This window comes from Polyodon spathula, chromosome 3 (assembly GCF_017654505.1).
Source record: "Polyodon spathula isolate WHYD16114869_AA chromosome 3, ASM1765450v1, whole genome shotgun sequence".
NCBI lineage: Eukaryota > Metazoa > Chordata > Actinopteri > Acipenseriformes > Polyodontidae > Polyodon > Polyodon spathula.
The window spans coordinates 96,529,010-96,555,079 of NC_054536.1; the positions used below are offsets into that span (position 1 = coordinate 96,529,010).

General features: G+C 44.6%; 1 protein-coding gene across 17 annotated transcripts in view; it reads right to left on the minus strand.

Annotated features, from left to right (window-relative positions):
- The window catches only part of LOC121313706 (focal adhesion kinase 1-like), a 186,153-nt gene that overhangs the window by 12,857 nt on the left and 147,226 nt on the right, over window positions 1-26,070 (minus strand). For 14 of the 17 annotated variants that reach the window (XM_041246517.1, XM_041246515.1, XM_041246512.1 and 11 more), the window contains 4 exons: window positions 11,923-12,034; window positions 6,409-6,495; window positions 4,959-5,099; window positions 3,520-3,651 (listed from right to left, as the gene is read on the minus strand). In XM_041246517.1, the coding sequence (XP_041102451.1) occupies window positions 3,520-3,651; window positions 4,959-5,099; window positions 6,409-6,495; window positions 11,923-12,034 (472 nt within the window). Of the gene's footprint in view, window positions 1-3,519; window positions 3,652-4,958; window positions 5,100-6,408; window positions 6,496-9,283; window positions 9,678-11,922; window positions 12,035-26,070 lie in introns of those variants that run through there. The other 3 variants (XR_005950024.1, XR_005950025.1, XM_041246523.1) reach the window with 2 other exon arrangements.

Genomic DNA, 26,070 nt, shown 5'->3' on the forward strand with positions numbered 1-26,070 from the left:
CTATAGCAGGGTGAACCCAGGATGAATGCACCTCAAAAAGAAAATCTGGGTGTACTGGAGGAGACACCTGAGAAATAGTGGGATCATCCTCAGAAACAGAGTTTCCGCGTATACAGGCCATGGGACATTTAAAACGTCAGTGACCCTCTTACTCAGCGGCAAAAGCTCTGCTGACAATGAGAGGGGTACTCTTGATCGGCCACCTCCTCGGAGGGGTACTCTTGATCGGCCACCTCCTCGGAAGTAGTGAAAGACAGCAGATCATCTTGCTGCCATTCTGCATGTACTGCTCCCTGTTGCTCTAACAGCACAGTGGGATCAGATGGAGCGGTCACGCAGTAGCTCGGCCAACATGTTGCCCTGTTGGGAGACCGCATCCCAGAGCTTATCCAGCTGCTCAGAGCTCACTGATCTATGAGACCGGTGGCTCTTTGTCCTCTTCATAGGAGGGGAAACTGGAGAAGGGGAGGGAGAAGGAGAAGGAAAATGACAGGATGAGGAAGACCGTGAGGCCGATCTCCTACGTGAGGTTAGGCAAAGAGCCCTCAGGAGAGGATACAATCCTCTCTTTTTCAGCAGATGGAGGGGAGTCTTGTCCAGGTGGAATAGACGAAGAGCACTCTACAGAGTTACACTCGTTTCTCCAATGTATGCTTACAGAAAGACGTACAAAACTCACAATAGTTGCGGTCGGCTCTTTAGCATCTGCCATGCCTGTCCTCCGTGGGGAGACCCGTCTTGCATACATTGCAAGAATGAAACCCCGGCATGATGTAACAGCAGTGTTGAGCAATGCAAACGACAGTCAGCCGTAATTGTTATAACAGCATAACATATATTACTAGTACCAAAAGGAAACTTTTGAACAATGCACTCAGCAATGTTGCTATGCAAACGGCAATGCATCAACAGTGGTAAATTACTTTAACCAGATTTACTGATAGACCAGTGATGGTACTATCTAGCCTTGGTTACATTTAAGTACCTGCACGGTGCCTAAGCACTATTACAGTACTGTATAGAATGCTTTAAAAACACCTGAACGGTAGAAGGTGTGGTGCGCAATGCACGGTAAGGTGCACAGGGCACCGTATGGTATGGTGCACGTTACTGTGCAACCAGTACGGTACGGTGTACGAAGCATGGTACAGTGCAACGGTAAAGTACGCACAGTATGGTGCATAATGCATGGAACAATGCAACCGGTATGATATGGTGCACAATGCACAATACATACAGTACAGTACGGTGGGCAACGCACGATAGACACAGTGCGGCGCAAACGCTACGGCACAGTGCCCAATGCACGGTACACAATACTGTGCAAACAGTACAGTGTACAGAGCACGGTACCCATGGTACAGTGTACACTGTGGTGTACGGTACGGTTCACAATACAAAGTACGGTGCACGCAATACAGTGCAGAGTACAGTACACTACCGTTACATTAACCTTGTTCACTAAAAACAGTGGTCGATCAGTGACCTACAGTTACCGAAGAAGCAATATGCAGGAATGCCTACATAAAAAGCTTGTGGCTTAACACAGCACAGCCCTAAGACTGGAGGAAGCCTGCAGTCAAAGCCCCGACAGCCTTCGTCGTGGCACTGCAAGCAAAGACCAAAGCAGCAACGAAACACTGCAGGAAGGACTGTGAGCAGTCAGACCCGAAGCAGAGCTGAGCCCAGCAAGTCTGAAGGGTAACCTCGTTCGTTGTATAAAGTGCCGACGGGAATGGGAGCAGGTCTGGGACCTACAGTTACCACAGGAGCGATATAGGGATCCTCATTTATAATGCTTTTGGCTAAATTATATCTCACAGAATCCACAATTTTGTGCTGTGCGGATGGGTAATTTTAAATATTTTTTTAAATGGCTCAGTAGCGGCATTTGTGTGTGAAAATTGTATAAGGCACGCTTATTTAATTACTTATTGTAACAGGGGAGATCTGTGCTGACTGGCTGGTATACGTGGTTCTGCAGGAAGAGGGCAGCAGCCTTGTAAGAGCCGCCTGTCAGTTATGGCGATGACATAGGTGGGACGAGTGGGTGTGGTCTGTCCCTCTCTCTGAATGGTTGGGAGGCAGGTCTCGGGGGTTTGCTGGGTCTATAAAACAGCGCTCTGTTGTTCCCTCAGGTCGGCCCCTATAGGATGACGACGAGCGAGCGAGCGAGCGAGCCAGACCGAGAGTGGCCGGAGAACGAAAACAAAACAAAACAAAACAAAATATAAGGGTAGCAGAGAAACTGTGGGCAGACCCCAAAAATAAATACAGGGGTAGCAGAGAAACCGTGGGCAGGCCCCGAAGGTAAAGACAGCACTCTGAGGGAACGGTGGCGCGTAGGACGGAGACCCAGACCATGCGGTCAGCAACGGTCTGGGAAACGCTGCAGAGTGCAGCACCTTCATTTTGTAGTTTTGTTAGTAGTGTTTTATTTTCCCTTTTTCTTGATGCCTTTTGTTTTCATTATTATTTTGAGCACTTGTATGTGCACTGGACTGTATACTGGTATTGATAACCATGTGGTCCTGATTACTGTTAGCAGTATTCAGGCCAGGGACAACAGCGCCCTCTGCGGGTAAAAATAAATCAGTTCGCCTGAGTGGCGTTACAAATAAAGTTTTGTCTCCTGTGTGTCAGTAAATTGCCCACCACCCTTCCACACTTACCCTCGAGTACTGCTTCTGTAAAAGTTACTTAGAGCTGAAAGTATTAAAAGCAGCAGCAGCAGAAGACAATGCCAGAAGGTTGGGAAAACCCTTTATTGTTTTCACCCTACCTGTCAGCAGACCAGCTATCTTTTTACCATAAGAACATAAGAAAGTTTACAAACCAGAGGAGGCCATTCGGCCCATCTTGCTCGTTTGGTTGTTAGTAGCTTATTGATCCCAAAATCTCATCAAGCAGCTTCTTGAAGGATCCCAGGGTGTCAGCTTCAACAACATTACTGGGGAGTTGATTCCAGACCCTCACAATTCTCTGTGTAAAAAAGTGCCTCCTATTTTCTGTTCTGAATGCCCCTTTGTCTAATTTCCATTTGTGACCCCTGGTCCTTGTTTCTTTTTTAAGGCTGAAAAAGTCCCTTGGGTCGACACTGTCAATACCTTTTAGAATTTTGAATGCTTGAATTAGGTCGCCACGTAGTCTTCTTTGTTCAAGACTGAACAGGTTCAATTCTTTTAGCCTGTCTGCATATGACATGCCTTTTAATAATTCTGGTCGCTCTTCTTTGCACTTTTTCTAGAGCAGCAATATCTTTTTTATAGCGAGGTGACCAGAACTGCACACAATATTCAAGATGAGGTCTTACTAGTGCATTGTACAGTTTTAACATTACTTCCCCTGATTTAAATTCAACACTTTTCACAATGTATCCGAGCATCTTGTTAGCGTTTTTTATAGCTTCCCCACATTGTCTAGATGAAGACATTTCTGAGTCAAGACATTTCATGTGATCGCCTATCCCTCCCACACACGTTATATGCCAAGGATTAATGAAACCAGAATGAATATTACCAAAAACCTCTCCTCCTGCTCAAGCCAGCGCTGGTCTTCCTCCATCTGCTGTTGCTGCATCATCAACCTCTCCTCCATGAGGTGAGTGGGAAGCCCCTGCCCCACCCCCCGCAGATCCAGGGGCCCAGAGTCCTGCAACCAAACACACACACACTCAAAACAAGGGGCCCGGAGCAGGGTGCTGCAAGCAAACGCACACATAGAACAGGGGGCCTGGTGTGGAATCCTGCAAGCAAACACACACACACACACACACACACTCAGAACAGGGGGCCTGGAGTCCTGCAACCAAACACACACACACACTCAGAACAGGGGGCCCGGAGCAGGGTGCTGCAAGCAAACGTGCACACACACACACACACACACACACTCAGAACAGGGGGCCCAGAGTCCTGCAACCAAACACACACACACTCGGAACAGGGGGCCAGAGTCTGCAACGTTGGTTTGGTGTGTGGTGAGTCTTGGGGGCCAGAGTCCGGCAGGTCCTCAAACAAACACACACACACACTCAGAACAGGGGGCCCAGAGTCCTGGCAACCAAACACACACACACACTCAGAACAGGGGGCCCGGAGCAGGGTGCTGCAAGCAAACGCGCACACACACACACACACACACACACACACACACACACACTCAGAACAGGGGGCCCAGAGTCCTGCAACCAAACACACACACACACTCAGAGCAGGGTCTCAAACACACACACACACACACACACTCAGAACAAGGGACCAGGAGTCCTGCAACCACACACACAAACACACTCAGAGCAGGGTCTCAAACACACACACACACCAGCACAACTCCAAAAACACCATAACCGACTGGCAAGCCTAACATGCATTTCAAGCCTACATCAGGTTTGCAAATACACAAAAAAAAATGAAGACTGTTGGGTTCACTTTTTTTTCCTGTTTGTAAAATCACCTGCAGTAAAATGAACAACAATGACATGGGGCCTCTTAAACAAAGAAGCAAAGGAAAATATTGAACAATTACCTGACAATACAACAAATCTGTACTATACTCCCACACTGCCGAATGATCCGATTAAATGATCAAGCTAAACTATACATCCGATTCTGGGAATGCAACAGATAGATAGACCAAGTACTAACACTTGGATTATGTGTGACTAATTTATACCTAACCTTAAATAAATACGTCCACATATCAGATGACTTAATCTAATAATGACTAATAAGATGTCTAGCTCCTAACACCTACTGAATTTGCTCTCCACATGTACCCTGCTTTTGACTCAAGGGCTCTCACCACTGCTCTATGTATTTTAAACCCCACTGTATAATCTCTGACCATTGGTAGACCATGCATGATTTAAAAAGGATAAGAAAAAACTACAAGTCTACGTTAAAAAGACAGTGAAGACCGAAGTCTCATACAACTAGATAGTAAATAGATATACTTGCCTCCATGTTGGGAGACCACATGGGAATGTCCTGTGGCCTGTGGTGGTTCCAGGAGTCATGTGGATCCAGCACAGAGGCCTGGGGGGGATAGACACCTCCAGGTATCGGAGACATCCCACGAGAGCCACAGTGCCCAGAAACCTGCCATTACAATGAGAAGGAATTCACAGGCTCCTCAGAACTGTACCCCACATTCTACAGTGATTGTGTTCTACAGTCATGAGAGCAGAGCATCAGAAACCTGCCGTTACAATGAGAAGGAATTCACAGACTTCTCAGAACTGTACCCCACATTCTACAGTGATTGTGTTCTACAGTCATGAGAGCAGAGCGTCAGAAACCTGCCGTTACAATGACAAGGAATTCACAGGCTCCTCAGAACTGTACCCCACATTCTACAGTGATTGTGTTCTACAGTCATGAGAGCAGAGCGTCAGAAACCTGCCGTTACAGTGAGAAGGAATTCACAGGCTCCTCAGAACTGTACCCCACATTCTACAGTGATTGTGTTCTATAGTCATGAGAGTAGCGTCAGAAACCTGCCGTTACAGTGAGAAGGAATTCACAGGCTCCTCAGAACTGTACCCCACATTCTACAGTGATTGTGTTCTACAGTCATGAGAGCAGAGCGTCAGAAACCTGCCGTTACAATGAGAAGGAATTCACAGGCTCCTCAGAACTGTACCCCACATTCTACAGTGATTGTGTTCTACAGTCATGAGAGCAGAGTGTCAGAAACCTGCCGTTACAATGAGAAGGAATTCACAGACTCCTCAGAACTGTACCCCTCATTCTACAGTGATTGTGTTCTATAGTCATATGCTTGGAAATTGATGGTAAATGTATTGAATCGGCTTACTGCCTGGTTAAGATGTTTCAATGTTTTTATTTTGTGTAGCTCATGTCCCAGTAGGATTAAGTGTTGACAGCAAATTAAATTCTGGCCTTCTCTGCATGCAATGATTACTCATATAGTCAATGTGCATCATACAAAACAAGACTCCAGTGCAGATTAGCCTCTACAATTATTATTATTATTTACAGAGGCTTTTATCCAAGATGGGTGTGTGTGAACTATGCATCAGCTGCAGAGTCACTTACAACAAAGATGGAGCACAAGGAGGTTAAGTGACTTGCTCAGGATCACACAGTAAGTCAGTGTCTGAGCTGGGATTTGAACCGGGGACCTCCTGGTTACAAGCCTGTTTCTTTAACCACTGGATCACACAGCCTCCTTCAACAGCACAACTCTAACATCAATGCCTCAGTTCCCTATCGATACTGCAGATCAATTCATGAAGTACAGAGGAACAGACTGTGCTGCTCTGTTAAAGTCAATTAATACAAACCAAACGTTTGGACCTAGAAAGTTTCAAGACTATAATAAGTATCAATCAACACCCTGATGGCTCAGAATAGGCGATTGTGAAAGAGGAGGCTTGTTAGTTACCTGGTAGTGATTGTGCTGCCCCACATGCTGAGGACTGGGGTAAAATCCTTCGCTCGATCTTGGGCTGGGGTAGCCTGGCCTGCTGGGCTGTAAAGAAATAAAGGGAACAAATTTTTTTTTAAATGAAACATTTTAAAAGCAAAACAGTAGCAAAGTCCATGCCAATGCCTTGGGCAGCTTGTCAAGTGTCCTCAGAAAGTTAGTAAAGGGAGGCAGTTAGATTGTTTTAGAAAAGAAAAGAAAGAAAAAAGAACAAGCAGTTAAATTACGGTTTGGGTTTCAAAAACGATAAATGGATCCTGACTGCACTGGAAGATGAAAGGAATTACACACCAAGAGTGCTTGTGCCACATCTAACAGCAGTGCTACTCGATTCCAGCCTCGAGATCCAGTCCAGGTCTTCACTCCATGCAGGTTCTGAAGTAGTTCATTTAACCTGAGGCTGAGGCAATTAACTAATTTAAGACCTGGTTGGAATAAAGACCAGGACTGGAGGGTCAGGATTGAGTTCTGCCTTAGACCTTTAGGACCGTGCCATCAGCACTGACCTTATAGATCCAGACGTGATTCAAGTGTGATTGTAGAATTTCTATGATTGTGAAGCTTGGCTTAGCAACAGGGTTTGCAATATGACCGGTACGGTCCTATAACCCATAACATAACACAGCACAATATCTTGGGCTATGTACATAGAACGCTTAACTTTCCAGCCGTGTTTCTCAACCTTAGGCAAAATGAATGGTAATTCTAGGACAGTATGATGTAAGCTTTCAAATGTTATTGAAATAAAAATCATCATAACACCTGTACAGATTTAACTTAAGACATGCAGAACCACAGGTGAGTTCTATATGAGGGTAAACGTGAAGAAAACAAAGCAATCAATGGTCAAAGGGTGCAATACAGGACAACGGCATGCCAGGGAACACTGGAAGCCCCAAATAAATGGGAAGACAACACAGATAACTACTTTTCCTAAATAGCTGGAACTCAACAACTACTTCATAACCAAAGCCTAAACTTGTCTTTTTTCAGTTTTTGTTCTTCATGTATCTGCTACTGTGTACACTTCTATACTGCTCTGTCCAATATCTCACATCTCCAGGAATTGAAATAAGACTGCAGAGCAGCTTGAGCCATTCCATTTTAATATTAGATGTAATTGGGGGTCTTTTGTGGAAAGCGTGAAATTCAGGGGTCACAGTGAAATTCAACTCTTTTAGGGGCCAATGCATATGGACAAGTACGGAGAGAGGAAAAAAAAAAAAGAAACCTTGTTCAAATTAACTAATGCACAACGCAAGTTTTAGTAAGGAAGCAAGTACCACTATTTTTAAGTTTTATAGTGTTCTGAAACAGTCTACTTAGGTTTAGTTAATGTTTTAACAGGTCCGCGAAATCCTAATTTTATTCCGCAACTTACCCGTGAAATACGTAAATTTACCGTGATTTAAGTAGAACCCTAGCTATAATGCAACTGTGCAATAACAATATTCCTGTGCAATGGGAATATTACTTGCATCTCTGGGTCTGGAATATCCTTGGGGGTCTTTACTTTTCCGCTGGAGATGCAACTTGTCCTTTGCTCTAACCACCTGAACCACATAGACTGTCTACTTACATACTGAGTGTACAAAACATTAGAAACACCTTCCTACTATTGAGAACCACCTTTTGCCCTCAGAACAGCCTCAATTCGTCGGGGCATGGACTCTACAAGGTGTCGAAAGCGTTCCACAGGGATGCTGGCCCATGTTGACTCCAATGCGTCCCACAGTTGTGTCAAGTTGGCTGGTAGTGGATCTCTACTCCGAATAGCTCGTTCTATCTCATCCCACAGATGCTCAAATGGATTGAGCTCTGGTGACTGGGCAGGCCACTGCAGTAAGCTGAATTCACTGTCATGTTCGTGGAACCATTCCTGGACAATCCTAGCCTTGTGACTTGGGGCATTATCCTGCTCAAAAAATCCATTAGCAGATGGATACACTGCTGCCATGAATGGATGAACCTGATTGGCAATGATGTTCAGATATCCTGTGGCATTCAAACGTTGCTCCACTTTTATCAAGGGTCCCAGTGTGTGCCATGAAAACACACCCCACCACCAGCCTGCAATGTTGACACGCGGCATGATGGATGCATGTACTCATGTGGTTTTCTCCATACCCTAGTCCTCCCATCAGCGTGAAACAGCAGGAACCGGGATTCATCAGACCAGGCAACGTTTTTCCAATCCTCCAGTGTCCAGTGTTTTTTGACTAACTGTAGTCTGTTGCTCTGCATAATTCTTGTCAGCCTCCTTTGGCCTCTTTCATCAATGAGCTGTTTTTGACCACTGGCCTGCCGTTGGCTGGATGCTCTTTGGGTGGTGGACCATCCTTGATACACACGGGAAACTGTTGAGCGTGAAAAACCCAGCAGTGTTGCAGTTCTTGACACACTCAAACCGGCGCGCCTGGCACCTACTACCATACCCCTTTCAAAGGCACTTAAATCTTTTGTCTTGCCCATTTACCCTCTGAATGGCACACATACACAATCCATGTCTCAATTGTGTCAAGGCTTAAAAATCCTTCTTTAACCTGTCTCATCTACACAGATTGAAGTGGATTTAACAGGTTACATCAATAAGCGATCATAGCTTTCACCTGGATTCACCTCATCAGTCTATTTCATGGAAAGAGCAGGTGTTCCTAATGTTTTGTACACTCAGTGTATACTGTATATACAATTTTGCATGTAGACTTACGTAATTCTATTCTCAATGATATACTAGAGATTAAAGCACATACAGGCTATGCATCTGAGATATGAAAAAGATGGGTGGAATTTGATTAACATTTGACCCCTACTGGTATTCTGATTTGATGAGATACCTTCTTAAGAACTGAAAATTGATGCTGTACTGAAAGCCAAAACTAGAAACAACCTACAACCCAGCCTTCAACACCTGCCTGGTGTCTTCTCCTGCCTCCTGACATCAGCTGCCGCTGCAGACTTAGGTTGAGCCTGTCAAAGTAGAGAGGTAGGATGCGCTGTGGCCCATTCCGTGGGCCCAAGGGGGGTAGCGAGGGCCTCCGTCTGGGCCCCACAGGGACCAGCATGCCTGGGGACCCTGCCTCGCAGGACTCCTCGGGAGGAGGGAGCAGTGACAGGGACCTCATGTGCTGGTCGGATGGCTCTTTGAGGCCATTGCGGGAGAGCTCAGGGAGAGACAGACAGTCCAAGCTAAAGCTGTATTGCAATGAAGGCCGCCGGGCAGGCTGCTAGACGAGACACACATACAAATACACATTTATACAAGTATATGCACACTCACAGACACAGGCATACAGGACAGAAAAGCACATTGAAAAAACAGTTAGAAAACAAGAGTTAATAAATAAAAAAGAATGAAACAAAAACTGTGAACGGACAACAAACAGAAAGCAAACTGCAAATGAAAGCACGACTGGGTGAGAACGACAGAGCTGAGAGCACGACTGGGTGAGAACGACAGTGCTGAGAGCATGACTGGGTGAGAACGACAGTGCTGAGAGCACGCCTGGGCGAGAACGACGGTGCTGAGAGCACGCCTGGGCGAGAACGACGGTGCTGAGAGCACGACTGGGAGAGAACGACGGCGCTGAGAGCACGACTGGGAGAGAACGACAGCGCTGAGAGCACGACTGGGTGAGAACGACTGCGCTGAGAACACGACTGGGTGAGAACGACAGTGCTGAGAACACGACTGGGTGAGAACGACAGTGCCGAGAGCATGACTGGGTGAGAACGACAGTGCCGAGAGCATGACTGGGTGAGAACGACAGTGCCGAGAGCATGACTGGGTGAGAACGACAGTGCCGAGAGCATGATTGGGTGAGAGCACGACTGGGAGAGAACGACAGTGCTGAGATCATGACTGGGTGAGAACGACAGTGCTGAGAGCACGACTGGTGAGAACGACAGTGCTGAGAGCACGACTGGTGAGAACGACAGTGCTGAGAGCACGACTGGTGAGAACGACAGTGCTGAGAGCATGACTGGTGAGAACGACAGTGCTGAGAGCATGACTGGGCAAGAACGACAGTGCTGAGACAATGACTGGGCGAGAATGACAGTGCTGAGAGGAGAATGACACTGCTGAGAGCATGACTGGTGAAAACGACAGTGCTGAGAGCATGACTGGGAGAGAACGACAGTGCTGAGAGCACGACTGGGAGAGAACAACAGTGCTGAGAGCACGACTGGGTGAGAATGACAGTGCTGAGAGCACGACTGGGAGAGAACAACAGTGCTGAGAGCACGTCTGGGTGAGAATGACAGTGCTGAGAAGAGAACGACAGTGCCGAGAGCACAACTGGGCGAGAACGACAGTGCTGAGAGCACGACTGGGCAAGAACGACAGTGCCGAGAGCACGACTGGTCGAGAACGACAGTGCTGAGAGCATGACTGGTCGAGAACGACAGTGCTGAGAGCACGACTGGGTGAGCACGACAGTGCCGAGAGCATGACTGGGTGAGAATGACAGTACTGAGAGCACGACTGAGTGAGAATGGAATGAAGAAAAGCGTGGTATACAGGAGCACAACATAGCAAGGGCTTAGCTTTTGAAATCACTTATATTGTGCAGATCCAATCTATGAATAACTGCGATTCTGTATTTTGGGATCAGTAATACTGATCAGGAGCAGCGATCACTGCGTGCTTCCAGACAGGATTAAACCCAAACCTTTAAAACAAGAATCTGAAGCTGAGAGAAAGATAAGCTAAGTTCACTGCATAAAAAGAAAAAGAACTGTTGACACAGTAAAAAAAACAATCCACTGTATATCTTTTAAAGGTCAGTTCTTGTTATAATTTGAAGACCATTACAGTAGAAAAACACATCTATCCCCTCCTCACACAGACTACACACCTATAGGACCATATTATTACAACCTAGGTTTACACTTCAATGTCATGTCTTTTAAATTATTTTTTTTTAATTTAGTAGTCGCCAGTTATTTTTTGCATTTTCTCCCAATTCAGAATATCCAATTGTATTTTAGGCTCAGCTCACCGCTACCATCCTGGCGCTGACTCGGGAGCGGTGAAGACGAATACACGCTATCCTCCAAAACATGTGCTGCCAGCCGACCACTCTTCACAATGCAGACTTACCATGCAGCCACCTCAGAGCTACAGCGGCGGAGGGCAATGCAGCTCTGGGCAGCTTACCGGCAAGTCCGCAGGCACCCGGCCAGTCTACAGGGGTTGCTAGTGCACGGTGAGCAAAGGACAGCCTGGCCGACCTAAACAACCCCCCCCCCCCCCCCCGCTGGCACTCGGACAATTGTGCGCCGCCCTTCTGGGAGCTCCCATTCATGGCTGACAGTGGAATGGCCTGGAATAGACTCAAACAGGCGATGTCCAGGCTATAGAGTGCATCCTGCACTCCACGTACTTCAATGTCATGTCTAAGAATCACGGTATTAGTTTTTCCTAGATGGTGATGTTGTTGAATCTCCTAACCCCACCCCTGGACCTACTTTAGGGGGAGCTTCGTCAGGCCCTCCTGAGTCCCACGAGACTGTGACCTGCCGCCTCATCTCCACGCGGATCCTCTCTTCCTGCTGCGCCTTTTCTTCTTCCAGTATTGTACTGTTGAATGCATCAATAACAAAACGGTTAGCATGTGCTCTTCAGCAATGAGAGGCTCTTCAGCTGAACAAGCATGAAGGCTTCATTACTGGTAGGACAGTGCAACTTTACAGAAGTCTGCTCTAACGTCTGCAGTATGTTAAAGGCCCAAAGGTGAGGATACCCTGGATGCAAATGCTAGCCCAGCCAAGCCTCTAACTCAGATGACACACAGTCTATGAAGCTGTGTATATATAAAAAAAAAAAAAAAGCCCTCAGTTGAGTTAAGCAATAAAGTGAAAACCACAGTTCACAAAAAAATAACCAAGACCCTTTAGTTGAAGTATTTAAAAGCATAAATGGTATAGATAAAGTTAACCCAGGACATAACTTCAAATAATATCAAAAAATATCAAACAGAACGAAATTTCAATGTACCATTTGTAATTCAGTAATATGAAAGAATTGGTCAGGGGTCTGAATACTTTTGCAAGGCACTGTATATGTGTGTATGTATATATATATATATATATATATATATATATAGTCAGGGATTCAGGTGTATGATTAAACAACTATACCAAACAGATGCTAATGATCATCAATTAAATATGTAGGTTGAAACACAATCATTAACAGAAACACTGTGTAGGAGGAATAAAACTGGGTGAGGAACAGCCAAACCCAGCTAACAAAGTGAGGTTGCTGAAGACAGTTTATTGTCAAAAGTCATATACCATGGCAAAACTGAGCACAACAACAAGACACAAGGTAGTTATACTGCATCAGCAAGGTCTCTCCCAGGCAGAAATTTCAAGGAAGACAGGGGTTTCCAGATGTGCTGTCCAAGCTCTTTTGAATAAGCACAAAGAAACGGGCAACGTTGAGGACCACAGACGCAGTGGTCGGCCAAGGAAACTTACTGCAGCAGATGAAAGACACATCATGCTTACTTCCCTTCACAATCAGAAGATGTCCAGCAATGCCATCAGCTCAGAAGTGGCAGAAACAGTGGGACCCTGGTACACCCATCTACTGTCCAGAGAAGTCTGGTCAGAATTGGCCTTCATGGAAGACTAGTGGCCAAAAAGCCATACCTCCGACGTGGAAACAAGGCCAAGCGACTCAACTATGCACGGAAGCACAGGAACTGGGGTGCAGAAAAATGGCAGCAGGTGCTCTGGACTGATGAGTCAAAATTTGAAATATTTGGCTGTAGCAGAAGTCAGTTTGTTCGCCGAAGGGCTGGAGAGCGGTACACGAATGAGTGTCTGCAGGCAACAGTGAAGCATGGTGGAGGTTCCTTGCCAGTTTGGGGCTGCATTTCTGCAAATGGTGTTGGGGATTTGGTCAGAATTAATGGTCTCCTCAATGTTGAGAAGTACAGGCAGATACTTATCCATCATGCAATACCACCAGCGAGGCATCTGATTGGCCCCAAATTTATTCTGCAGCACGACAACGACCCCAAACATACAGCGAAAGTCATTAAGAACTATCTTCAGCGTAAAGAAGAACAAGGAGTCCTGGAAGTGATGGAATGGCCCCCTCAGAGCCCTGATCTCAACATCATCGAGTCTGTCTGGGATTACATGAAGAGAGAGAAGCAACTGAGGCTGCCTAAATCCACAGAAGAACTGTGGTTAGTTCTCCAAGATGTTTGGGCCAACCTACCTGCCGAGTTCCTTCAAAAACTGTGTGCCTAGCAGAATTGATGGTGTTTTGAAGGCAAAGGGTGGTCACACCAAATATGGATTTGATGTAGATTTTTCTTTTGTTTACTCACTTTGCATTTTGTTAATTGATAAATATAAACTATTAACATGTCTATTTTTGAAAGCATTCTTACTTTATAGCATTTTTTCACACCTGACTAAAACTTTTGCACAGTACTGTGTGTGTGTATATATATATATATATATATATATATATATATATATACACACACACACACACACACACACAGTGCCTTGCAAAAGTATTCAGACCCCTGACCAATTCTCTCATATTACTGAATTACAAATGGTACAATGAAATTTCGTTCCGTTTGATATTTTATTTTTAAACACTGAAACTCAGAATCAATTACTGTAAGGTGACATTGGTTTTATGTTGGGAAATATTTTTAAGAAAAATAAAGAACTGAAATATCTTGCTTGCATAAGTATTCAACCCCTGTGCTATGGAAGCTCCCAGTTTGCACCAATGAAAGAAACTGCCCTAACAAGGACACAATTACCTTACCATTGGCCTCCACCTGTGAACCATTAAAGTTGCTGTCACATGTTTTGGATAAAAACCCCACTGTTGAAGGATCATTGGTAAGGCTGTGAATCTGAAGGAAAATGAAGACCAAAGAGCATTCTACAGAAGTTAGAGATAAAGTAATACAAATGCATAGATTAGGGAAAGTGTACAAAATAATATCCACATTTTTGGATATCCCAGTGAGCACAGTTGGATCAATAATCAGGAAGTGGAAGCTGCATCACACCACCCAGGCACTGCCAAGAAAAGGCCGTCCCTGGCCGTGAGAGAAGCCACAGAGGGGCCAACAATCACTCTGAAGGAGCTACAGAGCTACAGAGCTACAGAGTTCAGTGGCTGGGAGTGGAGTAATGGTGCACCAGTCAACCATATCAAGAGCTCTGCATAACACTGGCCTGTATGGGAGGGTGGCAAGAAAGAAGCCATTACTCAAAAAGTACCATCTGAAAGCATGTCTGGAGTTTTCCAGAAAGCATGAGAGTGACCCAGCTGCGATGTGGGAAAAGGTTTTGTGGTCAGATGAGACCAAGATAGAGCTTTTTGGACAAAACTCAAAGCGCTGTGTGGCGCAAACCTAACACTGCCCATGCCTCAAGACACACCATCCCTACAGTGAAGTATGGTGGTGGCAGCATCATGCTGTGGGGATGCTTCTCATCAGCAGGGACTGGGCATCTTGTGAAGAATGGATGGAGCAAAATACAGGAAAATACTGCAAGAGAATCTACTTCAGTCCGCAAAAAAACTGAAGCTTGGGAGGAAATTCACCTTTCAGCAGGACAATGATCCCAAGCACAAGGCCAAAGTAACACTGGAGTGGCTCAAGAACAAAAAGGTAAATATCCTACAGTGGCCCAGTCAAAGTCCTGATCTCAATAGCATTGAGAATCTGTGGCACTATTTGAAAATTGCAGTCCACAAGCATCATCCAACCAACCTGAACAACCTGGAGCAAATCTGCCAAGAATGGGCCAAAATCACTCCGACGCTGTGTACAAAGCTGGTACATACTTACCACAAAAGACTTAAAGCTGTTATTGCAGCGAAAGGTGGCTCTACCAAATATTAATGTGTGGGGGTTGAATGCTTATGCAAGCAAGATATTTCAGTTTTTTATTTTCTTAAAAATATTTCCCAACATAAAACCAATGTCACCTTACAATAATTGATTCTGAGTTTCAGTGTTTAAAAAAAAAATATCAAACAGAACGAAATTTCAATGTACCATTTGTAATTCAGTAATATGAGAGAATTGGTCAGGGGTCTGAATACTTTTGCAAGGCACTGTGTGTGTGTGTGTGTGTGTATATATATATATATAAACGACTCCGGGACGTTACTAGAAAGTTTCTTAAAACAAACTTATTTTGTAGTGTTAACCCCCCCCCCCCCCTTTACACTGCCCCTAAATGGTGTGAACATTATATACGAACCAACAAATATACAAAGGTTGTAATAGTTTCTAGTATTATCAAAGCAACAGCCGTCGTTGTCGGTGGGTACACCATCGGTCCAGTGATGTTATAATATATATAGCCATCTATATATATATATACATATATCATATATAATATATATATAATATATATATATTATATATATATAGATATATATATATATTATATATATATATATATATACATACATACATACATACACACACACACACACACACACACACGATGAGGAGGAGGTGCCAGGAGGTCCTGGTAATAAATGTGCTGCAAGGATTAAAGAAGTTATTTTGTTAGTGAGTTCTAGAAGGACACTAACATGGCTAATGACTGTTACTGGATAAAAAAAATAAAATAAAAAAAATGTAGGTACAAAAATAAATGCTCTTGTTATTTATCAAACACTTAAGCTACATGCTCAGACAAACTCTTTCCATGCAATCACCTATGGCATTTACAAGGGTTAAAAAACATTAAAAACAGAAGCACTGTACTGAGATCAAACAAACATAGTATGCAACAAATGTACATATTCAGTAACTGACAGGTCTACCTTTGCAGGTGTAAATTCTGTTACACAGGTGTACAGTAATGTCTATTCAATACTGTCAGCCTTTTTGCAATCCCTGTGGTGCCTCTGGCAGATCTACGCTTTTTCTCTGTTCACCCCTCATACAACTGAATCTACATCATCACTTTCACATGATCAACAGCAGCAGTGTTAGCAGACTAACTGCTTGAATGAGAATGCACAATGTTACCTTTAACGTGGAGACACCTCATCTCCTACACGCAAGACCGGTATCGATTGGAGCACACTCCAACAAGCGACCACAGCAGAACTGAAAGCGTGAAACTAAACAAAGGAAAACCAGATCCACACGACTCAGTTGCTTACCACTGCATTGCAACATAATACAAAGAGTTATCAGAGGCTCTGCAAATAACCTAGCCTTCCCTGCTGCATAGCCTCCTCCCTCCTCTGCTATGCACATTGTTACACTTGGCAACCGGCCAGCGTATGTAACGCTAGCCAAGGCAGCTCTGAAAACAGGAGCAGTTTGTAAAACTCTCAGCAAGGCAGCTCTGAAAACAGGAGCAGTTTGTAAAACCATCGCTAGGCAGCTCTGAAAAAGGGAGCAGTTTGTAAAACACTTGGCAAGGGAGCTCTGAAAACAGGAGCAGTTTGTAAAACCATCACTAGGCAGTTCTGAAAACAGGAGCAGTTTGTAAAACTGTCGGGCTTCACACAAGCGGCTGTTTGAGGCAGTTCTCCATTTGCCAGTTCAGCAGGATGTTAACATGGAGGTACGACAGGGCTCTCAAACTGAATACAAACCCATCACATGTGCCCTGGACCCCCTCCCCACTCGGCTTTCAAGAAAATGCTCCTGCTCCACTCCCCTTCATCTCCCTTCTCAACACCTCTCTCCTCGCAGGCCTCTTTCCCTCTGCCTTCAAAACAAGCCTCTATCACCCCCCTCCTCAAAAAACGACCCCACCCTCCTCCAGAACTACCATCCTGTCTCCCTCTTATCCTTCCTCTCTAAAACCCTTGAACAGACAGTACACCACCAGCTCTCTGCTTTTCTATCTAACCACTCTCTGCTCAACCCTCTCCAATCTGGTTTCCACTATGCTCACTCCACTGAAACTGCTCTACTGTCTGTCACTAACTTACTAAACTCTGCCCGTGCTACCTCTCTCTCCTCTGTCGTAATTCTCCTTGAGCTCTCTGCTGCCTTTAACACTGTCGATAACTCTATTCTACTATTCTCTTTCGCCAACCTGTGAATCTCTGGCACTGCTCTGGCCTGGTTTTCCTTATCTCTCCGACCGCACCAACCAGGTAACCTGGCGCAGCTCAACCTCCACACTTCATCTTCATTCAACAGGAGTCCCTGAAGGATCAGTCTTGGATCCTCTCATGTTCTCTCTACACCCGCTCCCTGGGCCCCCTCATTGCATCCTATGATTTATCTTACCATTTCTATACTGATGATGCTCAAATCTTCCTCTCCTCCCCCCTCTGACCTCACCATCCCCTCCCATATCTCTACCTGTCTGCCTGCTATCTCCTCCTAGATGCACTTGCATCTCCTCAAAATCAACCTCTCTAAATTTGACCTTTTCTTCCCCCTCCTCTGACCTCTATCTCCATTCCTCTGGAATCTACCACTCTCTCTCCCTCCTCCTCAGCCAAGAACCTCGGAGTAACCCTGGACCCCTGCCTCTCCTACTCCCAGCACATCTCCAGTCTCGCACGCACCTGCCGATTCTTCCTGAGCAACATACGAAGAATCCAACCCTTCCTCACCAACTACTCCACGCAGCTCCTCGTCCAGGCCCTCGTACTCTCCCACCTAGACTACTGCAACTCCCTCCTGGCTGGCCTCCCTGCGTCCGCCACCCGTCCGCTCCAGCTCATCCAAAACTTCGCTTCTCATCTGGTGTTCTCTCTGCCTCGCTTCTCCCATGCTACTCCACTGCTCCACTCACTCCAATGGCTCCCGATCACCACTCGCATCCAGTTCAAGACTCTTCTACTCGCCTACCGATGCCTTGAACAGACTGCACCCAGCTACCTCCAGACCCTCATCTCTCCCTACACCCCCACCCGACCTCTCCGCTCCACCTGCACTACAAGACTGGCTGTACCTCCTCTATGATCCCCTGCCTCCAGAGCCCACTCCTTCTCCACCCTCGCCCAGCAGTGGTGGAATGACCTTCCTATGGATGTCAGGACTGCCCAGTCCCTGACCAGCTTCCGGCACCTCCTCAAGACACACCTCTTCAGACAACACCTGTAAAACTCAACTCTTCCCAAGGTTAGCAGTGATATTGGTCTACCAAATGTTACCTCAGCGAAGATAGGTGTGTCAGTTGAACTAGCCATGAAGCAGTTTCAGGAATTCACTTTCACATGCCTCTCTGTTAATTGTGCTATTTTTGCAGTTTTTCCCCCATAAACTCACTCTTTGTGAATAAGCATATTCTTAACCCAGCCCAGCTACAGTAACAGTGTCTGATAATCATCTCCAGGGTCAGCATGGGGTGGGGGGCACTGCCATGCTTTCTAGACAATGTTGGGCAGAGAAGCAGCATTGCAACTTCAAGAAATGTCAGCACAATATAAAGTGCTTCAAGCAGACAGACTCAGGATTTAAATAGCCCAAGGGCCATCAATCAAAATGTAAATAAAGAACATTGTCAATTTTTTTAACATTAATGCACCATATATGATAAAATACATGTGTAATACAAAATACAGTGACATTTCTGTGTTCAGCCAGCAGCGTAATTCTGCAGATTGTTCGGCCTAGGAGCATGCATCCTAATAGCTTGTGTTATATATGGGTAAATTTATTCACAATGTATGCCTTTGCATATATTTTAAATATATGGTTCTTCCATATGAAACGGCAATATAGGATAGAATTACAATTTCCTAACAAAAAAAGGGCAGCAATTTCCAAAAAACCCATTGCAGATATATTCCAAGTACAAAGTAACTCTAACTAGAGTACTAATAAACAAATAGTTAACTGTACAAAGGGGGTCCTGCCACTGCCTACTAATGCTTACTGTTGGAAATTAATGACAAGAATACGGTACTTACTTTAAACAGTCTTACTTTTATTTACAAGCATGCTTGCAAAGCATAGTGGATCACATTAATGTTTACTAGTGTTTAAACACATATATCTGTACTCCTTATGTAGGAGTGTTTACATTCTGCTTTATTCTTTGTGTGTGTGGATGTCATTTTGGATTCATTTTATTTTAACACTAGATTTTATCATCTGTGTTGGGTTCTCCCCAAAAGTCTCATGAACTGTTTTTTGAGCCTCGTTGGAACTGCATCACTGCACACACACCCCACTCACCACTCCACTGTAACACTGGAAACAGGATACTGCAGTGTGTCTAACCTGGGCTGGAACTGTATCACTGCGCACACACCCCACTCACCACTCCACTGTAACACTGGAAACAGGATACTGCAGTGTGTCTAACCTGACCTGGAACTGTATCACTGCACACACACCCCACTCACCACTCCACTGTAACACTGGAAACAGGATACTGCAGTGTGTCTAACCTGGGCTGGAACTGTATCACTGCACACACACCCCACTCACCACTCCACTGTAACACTGGAAACAGGATACTGCAGTGTGTCTAACCTGGGCTGGAACTGTATCACTGCACACACACCCCACTCACCACTCCACTGTAACACTGGAAACAGGATACTGCAGTGTGTCTAACCTGGGCTGGAACTGCATCACTGCACACACACCCCACTCACCACTCCACTGTAACACTGGAAACAGGATACTGCAGTGTGTCTAACCTGACCTGGAACTGTATCACTGCACACACACCCCACTCACCACTCCACTGTAACACTGGAAACAGGATACTGCAGTGTGTCTAACCTGGGCTGGAACTGCATCACTGCACACACACCCCACTCACCACTCCACTGTAACACTGGAAACAGGATACTGCAGTGTGTCTAACCTGGGCTGGAACTGTATCACTGCACACACCCCACTCACCACTCCACTGTAACACTGGAAACAGGATACTGCAGTGTGTCTAACCTGGGCTGGAACTGTATCACTGCACACACACCCCACTCACCACTCCACTGTAACACTGGAAACAGGATACTGCAGTGTGTCTAACCTGGGCTGGAACTGTATCACTGCACACACACCCCACTCACCACTCCACTGTAACACTGGAAACAGGATACTGCAGTGTGTCTAACCTGGGCTGGAACTGTATCACTGCACACACACCCCACTCACCACTCCACTGTAACACTGGAAACAGGATACTGCAGTGTGTCTAACCTGGGCTGGAACTGTATCACTGCACACACCCCCACTCACCACTCCACTGTAACACTGGAAACAGGATACTGCAGTGTGTCTAACCTGGGCTGGAACTGTATCACTGCACACACCCCACTCACCACTCCACTGTAACACTGGAAACAGGATACTGCAGTGTGTCTAACCTGGGCTGGAACTGTATCACTGCACACACACCCCACTCACCACTCCACTGTAACACTGGAAACAGGATACTGCAGTGTGTCTAACCTGGGCTGGAACTGTATCACTGCACACACACCCCACTCACCACTCCACTGTAACACTGGAAACAGGATACTGCAGTGTGTCTAACCTGGGCTGGAACTGTATCACTGCACACACACCCCACTCACCACTCCACTGTAACACTGGAAACAGGATACTGCAGTGTGTCTAACCTGGGCTGGAACTGCATCACTGCACACACACCCCACTCACCACTCCACTGTAACACTGGAAACAGGATACTGCAGTGTGTCTAACCTGGGCTGGAACTGTATCACTGCACACACACCCCACTCACCACTCCACTGTAACACTGGAAACAGAATACTGCAGTGTGTCTAACCTGGGCTGGAACTGCATCACTGCACACACACCCCACTCACCACTCCACTGTAACACTGGAAACAGGATACTGCAGTGTGTCTAACCTGACCTGGAACTGTATCACTGCACACACACCCCACTCACCACTCCACTGTAACACTGGAAACAGGATACTGCAGTGTGTCTAACCTGGGCTGGAACTGCATCACTGCACACACACCCCACTCACCACTGCGCTGTAACACTGGAAACAGGATACTGCAGTGTGTCTAACCTGGGCTGGAACTGCATCACTGCACACACACCCCACTCACCACTCCACTGTAACACTGGAAACAGGATACTGCAGTGTGTCTAACCTGGGCTGGAACTGCATCACTGCACACACACCCCACTCACCACTCCACTGTAACACTGGAAACAGGATACTGCAGTGTGTCTAACCTGGGCTGGAACTGTATCACTGCACACACACCCCACTCACCACTCCACTGTAACACTGGAAACAGGATACTGCAGTGTGTCTAACCTGACCTGGAACTGCATCACTGCGCACACACCCCACTCACCACTCCACTGTAACACTGGAAACAGGATACTGCAGTGTGTCTAACCTGGGCTGGAACTGTATCACTGCACACACACCCCACTCACCACTCCACTGTAACACTGGAAACAGGATACTGCAGTGTGTCTAACCTGGGCTGGAACTGTATCACTGCACACACACCCCACTCACCACTCCACTGTAACACTGGAAACAGGATACTGCAGTGTGTCTAACCTGGTCGTTTCTTAATCACAATCTAACAATTGGTAATAATGACAGCCTACAGCCCTAACATTATATTTTGTTTTTGCCCAGTAATGAGCTAAGACAAGCAGCAGAATAACTGCTTTCACGTCTGCTAAGGAAATGGGTGCTTTGTGTACTGGACACTTATTTAAGTCTTGTACTGATAATAATACAGGCGTACAGTCTTGGGAGCGCAGAACTCAGAAGACACACATTTTCAGACAGCTAACGTGTGTGTCTGTGTGTGTGTGTGTGTTGACATAGCCGTTTCATATCCGGTAATCATTTGCATTGCACAAAGTTGGCCATGGTTTTCCAATCTTGCGAAATACTTTAGACTTTTGGATCCAGGACTAGTGAGACAACATGGATTCAGTTTTATATGCCTGGGCGCCTCCTTAGTGGCTCTATCGCCGGATGTTTAAGCCTTTGAAGGCTGAACACATTTTCCAAGGCAATATAGTTGCAAAACTCTGACTATCACCTTTACTTTGTTTTTGTGTAATTTATAAGATATTGTGCAGGAAGTCTCATATTATAAGCAGCATCATTTTGTACAGTTTGAGCAGCCCCAAATTGACATCTTTTATACTGTACAATAAGAGACAGAATGTATTCACCTATTACCTTACAACACAGACTGCATGAAAATTGCTTCTAACCCATTTAAACAATAGCACACAAGTGTGTTTTGCTGGGGATAACACTACTGCTCAAATGTAAAACTGAAATTAATAAAAGCTACCTTTAATCCCTAAAAAAACACTATTCCTTGAGCTGAACAGGACAGCATCAGCAACTGTTAGTTGCTAAGGTAGCTCGACCAGCAGACAAAGTTACACACTCTGACAAGTATTAAACTCAAAGAATGGTTAAAAGGGGCAGCCTGACAGTTTATTTCATCCCAACTGATGTTACCCTACACACCTTACCACACCCGCCTGTCTCATTATCCTCAGCTAGGGCAGCAAGCCCATTGTTTGAATATCTGTTTTTCTCAACGAGGCCGGAGACTCCACAGGGAATGTACCCCCCTCCCCTATACCGATGTTGGTGCATAGTGTATGTACCAACAGCCTGGCCATCAAAATCACAAGAAGTCTTCACAGCTTACAGATCCTCTGCCATTGCATTATCAAGACATTTATTTACAGGGAACATGTTTATATAGACAAATCATTAAAGAACAAGTAAAAAGCTTCACAAAAAAAAAAAAAAATAGTCTGGCCAGACAGAAAACAATGGCGCTTTCTATAACTGACATGAAAGTTTGCTTTAGTCATCAGCTCCTTGACTTGGTGGCTTGTAAAGAGATTAGACTTACCTCCTGCAGTATTAATGGTATAAATATTGACATGGTTTCCAAGAACTGTTTTCAAATCCATACAGTCAGCCTTAAGGCCCACACACAGCAGACGCGATTTCTAGTGGTCGTAGTGGTATATAAATATATTGATTTCTAGTGGTCGTAGTGGTATATAAATATATTGATTTCTAGTGGTCGTAGTGGTATATAAATATATTGATTTCTAGTGGTTGTAGTGGTATATAAATATATTGATTTCTAGTGGTCGTGGTGGTATATAAATGTATTGATTTCTAGTAGTCGTAGTGGTATATAAATGTATTTATTTCTAGTAGTCGTAGTAGTATATAAATATATTGATTTCTAGTGGTTGTAGTGGTATATAAATATATTGATTTCTAGTGGTCGTGGTGGTATATAAATATATTGATTTCTAGTGGTCGTGGTGGTATATAAATATATTGATTTCTAGTGGTCGTGGTGGTATATAAATGTATTGATTTCTAGTGGTCGTAGTGGTATATAAATATATTTATTTCTAGTGGTCGTGGTGGTATATAAATATATTGATTTCTAGTGGTCGTAGTGATTTCTAGTGGTCGTAGTGGTATATAAATATATTTATTTCTAGTGGTCGTGGTGGTATATAAATATATTGATTTCTAGTGGTCGTAGTGGTATATAAATATATTGATTTCTAGTGGTCGTGGTGGTATATAAATATATTGATTTCTAGTGGTCGTGGTGGTATATAAATATATTGATTTCTAGTGGTCGTGGTGGTATATAAATGTATTGATTTCTAGTAGTCGTAGTGGTATATAAATGTATTGATTTCTAGTGGTCGTAGTGGTATATAAATATATTGATTTCTAGTGGTCGTAGTAGTATATAAATATATTGATTTCTAGTGGTCGTGGTGGTATATAAATGTATTTATTTCTAGTAGTCGTAGTAGTATATAAATATATTGATTTCTAGTGGTCGTAGTGGTATATAAATGTATTGATTTCTAGTGGTCGTGGTGGTATATAAATATATTGATTTCTAGTGGTCGTGGTGGTATATAAATATATTGATTTCTAGTGGTCGTAGTGGTATATAAATATATTGATTTCTAGTGGTCGTAGTGGTATATAAAATGCGCTATATTGAGTTTATGTGCGGATGGATGAAAGCCCTCTGACATGATTATTTATTATTTAAGATGGCGGCGCTCACATTGGAATTTGTATCACCGCGACGTCGTTTGTCGTGTTGTTCTTTGGTGTGAAGAGCGCTATTGAAAAGCAGAGGTTTTATTGATTTTCTCTCGTCGTGTTGTTCTTTGGTGTGAAGAGCGCTATTGAAAAGCAGAGGTTTTATTGATTTTCTCTCGTCGCTTGTCGTGTTCTTTGGTGTGAAGAGCGCTATTGAAAAGCAGAGGTTTTACTGATTTTCTCTCGTCGTTTGTCGTGTTCTTTGGTGTGAAGAGCGCTATTGAAAAGCAGAGGTTTTATTGATTTTCTCTCGTCGCTTGTCGTGTTGTTCTTTGGTGTGAAGAGCGCTATTGAAAAGCAGAGGTTTTATTGATTTTCTCTCGTCGCTTGTCGTGTTGTTCTTTGGTGTGAAGAGCGCTATAGAAAAGCAGAGGTTTTATTGATTTTCTCTCGTCGCTTGTCGTGTTCTTTGGTGTGAAGAGCGCTATAGAAAAGCAGAGGTTTTATTGATTTTCTCTCGTCGCTTGTCGTGTTCTTTGGTGTGAAGAGCGCTATAGAAAAGCAGAGGTTTTATTGATTTTCTCTCGTCGCTTGTCGTGTTCTTTGGTGTGAAGAGCGCTATTGAAAAGCAGAGGTTTTATTGATTTTCTCTCGTCGCTTGTCGTGTTCTTTGGTGTGAAGAGCGCTATTGAAAAGCACAGGTTTATTGATTTTCTCTCATTGCTTGTGTTCTTTGGTGTGAAGAGCGCTATTGAAAAGCAGAGGTTTTATTGATTTTCTCTTGTCGCGTTTGGTGTGTAAGGGCCTTTATATGTATACAGGCACTTGAACAGCTCTCTCTCTGCTGCCTTTATAAGGCTTGGTCATGGGACTGCCTCAAATAGCTGAGTCCATTGGCAGCAAAATCTTGATCATGACTGCCTGCTTTGGAAGCAAGCAAGTTGTATTTAATGTTAACAGGTGCTCTTGGCTTTCTAAGCCTTGCTGTTTATCTCAGATGGAAGGCAGTCACCACAGCCCTGGTGATATTAGTGTAACCATGTTAACAGAAACAGGATGTGCCTCAGACTGGCATGAATCACTCAGAGAAAGCATTGCACTGAGCAGCCACGCTGTTTTATTGAGCGAGTCGTCTGCACACTTCATCAGACACCCTCAGAAAGGAAAAAACACCCAGGCGCCTCCCCTTTCAACTGCATACTACTTGCACCAACCCTGTGTGCACAAATTCATAGGTACAATTAGGAAACATGAGCTATACAATGTCTGGAATACCACAGAGCATAAAAACAATTTCAATGCCCACCTACCCTGTAATACAGTGCCTATAGGAAGTATTAACTCCCCCTTGGATGTTTTCACAGTTTGTTGTGTTACAACCTGAAATCTTGATGCATTTTAATTGGATTTTTTCAACACTTTCAATGTGTGAAAACAATGGGGGGGGTGGGGGGGAGCTGAAAAAACAAATCAATTAAAAATAAAAACCTGAAAAGTCTTCATTAGATAAGTATTCACCCCCTTTGCTGTGACACTCCTAAACAAGCTCAGGTGAAACCAGTTGCCTTCAGAATCCACACAGTAAGCTAAATGGAG